Source organism: Nansenia antarctica, assembly GCF_963989245.1.
Source record: "Nansenia antarctica genome assembly, chromosome: 15".
NCBI lineage: Eukaryota > Metazoa > Chordata > Actinopteri > Argentiniformes > Microstomatidae > Nansenia > Nansenia antarctica.
In genome coordinates this window covers 11491779-11498903 of record NC_137685.1, presented here as the reverse complement: position 1 = coordinate 11498903, position 7125 = coordinate 11491779, and the positions used below count along the sequence as shown (strand labels likewise).

At 48.8% G+C, this 7125-nt stretch overlaps 1 protein-coding gene across 1 annotated transcript in view; it reads left to right on the top strand.

Annotated features, from left to right (window-relative positions):
• LOC308171108 (cohesin subunit SA-3-like) overlaps positions 1-6644 on the top strand; it is a gene marked incomplete at both ends in the record, with an annotated part of 18074 nt that extends 11430 nt beyond the window's left edge. Inside the window, 11 exons of the mRNA XM_080545979.1 lie at positions 710-802; positions 1231-1399; positions 1940-2106; positions 2595-2696; positions 2923-3056; positions 3838-3957; positions 4363-4535; positions 5026-5170; positions 5939-6040; positions 6306-6405; positions 6594-6644. Coding sequence (XP_080402105.1) covers positions 710-802; positions 1231-1399; positions 1940-2106; positions 2595-2696; positions 2923-3056; positions 3838-3957; positions 4363-4535; positions 5026-5170; positions 5939-6040; positions 6306-6405; positions 6594-6644 — 1356 coding nt within the window. The remainder of the gene's footprint in view (positions 1-709; positions 803-1230; positions 1400-1939; positions 2107-2594; positions 2697-2922; positions 3057-3837; positions 3958-4362; positions 4536-5025; positions 5171-5938; positions 6041-6305; positions 6406-6593) is intronic.
• Between the last annotated feature and the right edge of the window lie 481 nt (positions 6645-7125).

Genomic DNA, 7125 nt, shown 5'->3' with positions numbered 1-7125 from the left:
TATCTGTGTGTGTGTGTGTGTGTGTGTGTGTGAGCGTGTGTCCATATCTGTGTGTGTGTGTGTGTGTGTGTGTGTGAGTGACGTGTGTCCATATCTGTGTGTGCCTGACTACTCTGGCATTGCCTGTCTGCCGTATTTACCTATAGTATTACCAAACTCTGTCCATCTAACCTATTAACACAGATGTAGCCACCCTGTACCTATAGTGGCGGTGGCTTAGTGGATAGCTAGTTGGACTGATGGTGATCTGAAGATCATGCGTCCAAACCCCACCTGGGAACACCGCCGCCGCCACCACTAGTGTGCCCTTGAGTAAGGCACTTAGCCCTAAGTTACTCCAGGGAGACCTAAAGATAAAATGCATTTTCCAACATAAACAGACACAAATCCCCCCCCCCTCCTTAATACTATGTTTAGTCATTCAGAAACCTGCCACTCTCGTGTCTCATTCTGTCGCTCTCTCCCCCCTCTCTCCCCCCCCTCTCTCCCCCCTCTCTTCCCCCCTCTCTTCCCCCTCTCTTCCCCCTCTCTTCCCCCTCTCTTCCCCCTCTCTCCCCCTCTCTTTCCCCCTCTCTTCCCCCTCTCTTCCCCCTCTCTTCCCCCTCTCTCCCCCCCTCTCTTCCAACTCTCTCCCCCCTCTCTTCCCCCCTCTCTTCCCTCTCTCCCCCCTCTCTTTCCCCCTCTCTTCCTCACACCCACACACTCCTAGGTGGAGCTCAAGCGTCTAAAGAAGGAATTCCACTCGTTCTGTGTGGTGTGTCAGAGCTGTCTGTCAGTGGGCCAGGCTGAGATCAGAGACCAGGTGAGATCAGAGACCAGGTGAGGTCAGAGACCAGATGAGGTCAGAGACCAGGTGAGAGCAGGGGGGGGGGAACAATCTGACAAGGATGACAACGACGGGCTGTTTTTGTAAGGCTGCTCCAAACTAGTTGGTAGAGCTGTCTGGTATGGTAGCAGTCGTCACCCAGTGTGGGTGTGTGGGGGGATGATGTGTGGAACTCGACTGTGTGTGCGCATGCGCGGGGGTAGTGGTGGTCTAGTGGATAGTGAGTTGGACTGGTGATCGGAAGGTTGTGAGTTCAAATCCTGCCTGAAACACTAGTGGGCTCTTGAGTAAGGCACCATTCTCAGCCCATAGTGACTCCAGGGGGAATGTCCCTGTAATTGTAATTGTAAGTCGCTTTGGATTAGAAGCGTCTGCTAAATTCTAAATTCCTATCATCTCCCCAGGCGTTTGTGCTGCTGTGTGACCTGTTGCTGCTGCTGGGTGTGGGGGCGATGAGGTCTCAGCCCGCCCTGCGCACGCTGGCCTACCCCCCCTCCGACTCCCTCCGCTCTGAGATGGCCGCCTTCCTCCTGGACTATGTCTTCACTGAGCCTGAGGATGACGAGCTGCTTGGTAGGGAACATTACCTTACGTTACCAACATTCTCTCTCTCTCTCTCACCCATCCTTCCTGTCAATCTCTACTGTCTCTATTGCAGTAAAAATAAAAATATGAGTGGGACTCGTAAAAAAAACAAAAAAAAACGTAAAAAATATATGATATACCGGTGTATATGTTACGGTATATGTGGGAATACGGTTTATGTCGGCATTTCCCGGGGACATGGCAGCATAAAACGTCGACTTGGTACATGCTGGCATGTCTAACCCTAAGCACCTAACCCGAGCACCTAACCCTAGCACCTAACCCTAACCCTAGTTTTCCCACATGTACCGTATTCCCACATGTACCGTATTCCCACATGAAGTGAAGTGAAACTTTATTTATATAGCGCCTTTCGTACACGGATGCAACTCAAAGCGCATTATATATATATATACATCTCACATCTCATTCCTCTTTTTGTGCCCGCCCCCCTCTCTCTCTCTCTCTCTCTCTCTCTCTCTCTGGATAATGTCTTCTTTTGGCTCCTCTCTCCCTCAGATTTTTCAGAAGAGGAAGAAGTGGAGGAGTTGAACATACAGCGGAGGAGAAACCAGGAGTTGAACATATGTCGCCTCCAGCGGAGGAGAAACCAGTTGTCTGGCTTCTGTAAACTGGTCTTCTATGGAGTCCTGGACCTCAAAGCTGCCACAGACATTTTCAAATACTACAGCAAGGTGGAGAAGAGAGGGAGGGAGGGAGGGAGGAGAGGATGAGGGCAGAAGGGTGGAGAGGGTAGGGCCTGAGGGAGGAGGGGATGAGGCCCGAGGGGAGAGAGAAATGGGTCAGAGGGAACGATAGAAGAGAAGATGATGGGAGGGAGGCAGAGAGGGGGATGAAGTAGGGGAGAGAGGAAGGAGAAATGGGAAGAGAGTAAGAGGATGGAAGAGAGGATGATTAGAGGGAAGGAAGATGGAGAACTGGAGGAGAGAGAGGAGGAAGAGATCACCAAAAAAGGTAGCACTGGAAGGAAGAAGTGTGTGAGAAGGTGGAGGAGGGGTGAGAAGTTGTTCTTAGTATCAGTGAGGGGGCGGAATGAGTCAGGAGAGAGAGAGAGAGAGAGTGGGTGAGAAACGGATGGAAAGTTGAGAAAAGGATTGATTAAACACAGTGGTCAGAAGAATGAGAGGAGGATGACGACTCATTCTGTCACGTCTCTCTCCAGTTCTACAAAGACTACGGTGACATCATCAAGGAAACCTTGAGCAAAACCAGGCTCATCTGCCCCACGGAGAGCGCCAGCACTGTCTGTCTGAGTCTGCAGCAGGTGTGTGTGTGTGCGTGTGCGTGTGCGTGTGTGTGCGCGTGTGTGTGTGCGCGTGTGCGTGTGTGTGCGCGCGTGTTTAAATAAACAATACCTCTGTATTACTGTGTGTAAGTGATGAGGGGTGGACTACTAATAGGGTGTGTGTGGTGTGTGGTGTGTGGTGTGTGGTGTGTGGTGTGTGTGTGTGTGTGTGTGTGTCTGTGTGTGTGTGTGTGTGTTTCCTCAGCTGCTTGCTGCGCTGGCTCCAGAGGAGCGTGGTAGTGAGGAGTTGGGAGAGATCAGAGAGCTGGCCAAGAGACTGGCTATGAGCTTCGGCGTTGACCTGCTTCGTGCCCGCAAGCCACTGATTACCCTGCATATGTCAGTAACACACACACACTCACACCTTCGTCTCTCTCTCTCTCTGTCTCTATCTGTCTCTGTCTCTCTCTCTCTTTGTGTCTCTATCTCTCTCTCTGTCCCTGTCTGTCGCTTTCTCTCTGTCTCTCTCTCTCTGTCTGTCTCTTTCTCTCTCTCTCTCTCTGCATCTTTCTCTCTCTGCCTCTTTCTCTCGCTCTCTCTCTCTGCCTCTCTCTCTCTTTGCCTCTTTCTCTGTCTCTCTCTCTCTGTCTATTTCTCTCTCTGTGTCTGTCTTTCTATCTCTCTCTTTCTCTGTATCTTTCTCTCTGCATCTTTCTCTCTCTGCCTCTTTCTCTGTCTCTCTCTCTCTCTTTCTCTCTGCCTCTCTCTCTCTCTCTCTTTGTGTCTATCTCTCTCTCCGTCCCTGTCTGTCGCTTTCTCTCTGTCTCTCTCTCTCTGTCTGTCTCTTTCTCTCTCTCTCTCTCTCTGCATCTTTCTCTCGCTCTCTCTCTCTGCCTCTCTCTCTCTCTTTGCCTCTTTCTCTGTCTCTCTCTCTCTGTCTTTCTTTCTCTGTGTCTGTCTTTCTATCTCTCTCTTTCTCTGTATCTTTCTCTCTGCATCTTTCTCTCTCTGCCTCTTTCTCTGTCTCTCTCTCTCTCTCTTTCTCTCTGCCTCTCTCTCTCTCTCTTTGCCTCTTTCTCTGTCTCTCTCTTTCTCTCTCTCTATTTCTAACCTATGCAACATGGTGCCGTTTGTGCCACGTCTGTGTAGAACCATGTTTGGGTTGTTGATGTGTTCTCAGGAGCGGTATCCGGTTTGCGCTGCGCGACGCGGTGAAGGGGGAGGAGCCTCCGAACCTGCCCTTCCTGGAGATCCTCAGCGAGTTCAGCTTCAAACTCCTCCGTCAGGACCGCATTAAAGTGTGAGTCTTAACACATACACACACACACCCACACCCACACCCACACACAAACACCACACACAAACACACACACGCCACACACACACAAACACACACACCACTCACACATACACCGGCAAACATGAACACGTCTTCATCCACACAAGCATCTATACATATGACTTGACATATGACATATATGATAGTGTGTTTGTGCACACAGACACTCACACAAATATTCAAATAACCACCCAATCAATCATCCCCCCTTTGCCCTCACTTGCAATAACTTCCACACCGGAACTCACACAAGATGTAGTAAGTACACGTGACATTAATATGATATATAAATACTTGTAGGTTGTTCTTACTCTTTTTCCTCCATCCATCCATCCATTCGTCCCTCCCTCTCTCTATCCTCTCCAGGTCACGTTTCCTGAGAGCTGAGCTTCCCTCTGCTGCCCCCTCCTGGCCGTCCCTGAGTATGTACCAGCGTTCTCTGGGCCCTGCTAAGTCCAGAGGAGAGGAGGAAAAGGAGAGCCCAGCACCGTCCCCCCGTAGCACCCCTGCATCCACGCACAGGAGGACCACACCCCGGGGTGGGTAACACACACACACACACACACACACACACACACACTCATACTCACACAGACATTTACACACACACACACACACACACACACACACTCACACACACTCACTCGTACTTGTACACACACACACACTCATACTCACACAGACATTTACACACACACACACACACACACACACACACACACTCACTTGTACTCACACTCACACTCACACACACACACACACACACACACACACACACACACACTCACTTACACTCATACACACACACTTTTAAATGTTTTGGTTTGTTCCAAAAACTTGACAAAAAAGAAAATGACATTCCATAAACATATATACAGTCTCCGTAATATCACAGAAGTACATACTATTTGGGAAAAGTGTGTAGGCCAGGGTTTGTTTAAATGAGAGAGGGGCCTGATTAATTAAGGCTGGGGAGGTGGCTGCTAAGGATTTAGGAGGTTTAACCTTTTGACCTCTCTCTCTCTCCAGGCTCAGCAGCGTCCAGTGCAAGCGGACGAGGGGTGTGGCAGGACAGCGGCAGCATCCACTCCCTGCCGACCCCCACCCTGACCTCCACCGTGGAGAGAAGGGCGCCCAAGCCTGTCGCGCGAACACCCAGCAAAGCCGCAGGCCTGTCCTCCGGCCTCGAGCCCGAGCCTGATGATGATGATGATGATGATGATGATGATGATGATGATGATGATGATGATGACGACTTCTCACAGGGGTAATTTCTGAAGTGTGCGCTTGGAGCACCCTGCATGGATTTAAAAAGCCCACCTGTTTACACCAATTATCTGCTTAAGTCCATGTGAGGACAAATGTGTTACACTTCAGGGGGGGAAAAATATCCTTGTGAGTGGCCTGAGGTGATCCAGTGGTCTAGCGGTCTCCATGGTCTATAGTGCGCACATAATGCCCCATGTCGGCATGGGTTTGAATCCGGCCCCATGCCCTGCTGACATGCCCTCTCTCTCTTCTTCTCCTCCTTACTTTCCCGTCTGTCTTCACTGTATCTGTCCAATAAAATAAAATATGAGTGGGACTATAATAATATAATAAATGTAAAAATCTCTATGAGAAGTCATCAGTAGGGGCGCTTAGGTGGCGTAGTGGATTAAGCGCTGACCATGTACCGCAGGGCTCCCGGTTCGATTCCAGCCGCGGACATATCCTGCATGTCATCCCTTCTCTCTCTCTCTCACCCATCCTTCCTGTCATAATCTATACTATATCTGTCATTAAAAAGAAAAATATGAGTGGGACTGCCCCACTCAGAAAAAATAACAAAAAAACAAAAAAAAAGAAGCCATCATTGCTCTGGGGCTCTCCCCAGGTGTAGATGATGAAAGGGGCTAGAGGGTGGTTGACCAATGACGTTGTGACGCTGTGTGTTCTCCAGGTCACTGCAGCGCATTGGCAGAATGGAGCTCAGCAGGGGGCGCCAGGCCTCCACTGTCCAACCCAGCCCCGTTGAGAGTGACCTGGACTCGCATCTTACACTGTAAGTGTGTGTGTGTGTGCTAATAGACTCTGTTGAGAGAAAATTGTGTGTGTGAGAGAAAGAGAAAGAAAGAAAGAAGCCAGAACAAAAACAGTAATAGACTATGTTGAGAGAAACACAAACACATTGTGTGTGTGTGTGTGTGTGTGTGTGTTGTGTGTGTGTGTGTGTGTGTGTGTGTGACAAAGAAGCCAGTAGAGCACGGCTTCTCCTGGTACAGTACAAGTGCTTGAGGTTTGAACGACCCTTATGTTATGTCTCCCAGGCTGTCCCTGATTGAGGAAGATGAGGATGAGGTAGAGGAAGAGCCTGAGATCGATTACTTTGAGAGCGATGACTCTGACAGAGAGACCTCCATCACACTGGTAACGCACCAGCCCACTCAGATCCAACCATGGACTTCAACAAGACAAATAACAACATCTATTCATACTAGTTAAACAAAAAAAGGAAAGAGGGCGTATTTGGTGCTCTGACCCCAAAACGTCTACACCCCACTATCTACTCCTGTGGTCTCTCACCTTTCATGTTCTTTCCCTCTTTTTCTCCTCAGCCATCCACCCGTCGATCCACCACCAATTGCCTAGAGGGGCTGTTTGAGTAAGAGAGTGGACGGCAGTACTATTTGAAGGAGAACAGTTCTGTGATAACTCCTATCAGTTGAAGCACTTGAGTTTGATAAGTTGATAAGTTGTTAAGTTGATAAGTTGATAAGTTGAGTTTGATAAGTTGATATGATGCACTTGACTTTTTGTTGTTGTTGTTGTTGTTTTTGTGTTTTTAATGTTAAATGTCTTTGTTCTTGGGATGAAACATTCTCTCAGGAGATTTTCCTTGTTTATGATTGTATTTCCTTACTATTTCAGATTTATTAAACCATTACACCTTTCGGAGCATATTGACAGTGGTGGTGTCTTGAAAATGTGTTTGATGAAGGTCCAGGGGCCCATTCCACTAAGGTCGATTATCTTCTAAGCCTCGATAAAGTTCTAATCGGCGATAATGTTAGCTTGCGTTTGGTTCCATCAATGTGGCTCAAATAATTCGCTGCTTGGTTGAGCTCCTTCTGAGTCCGATATAACTAA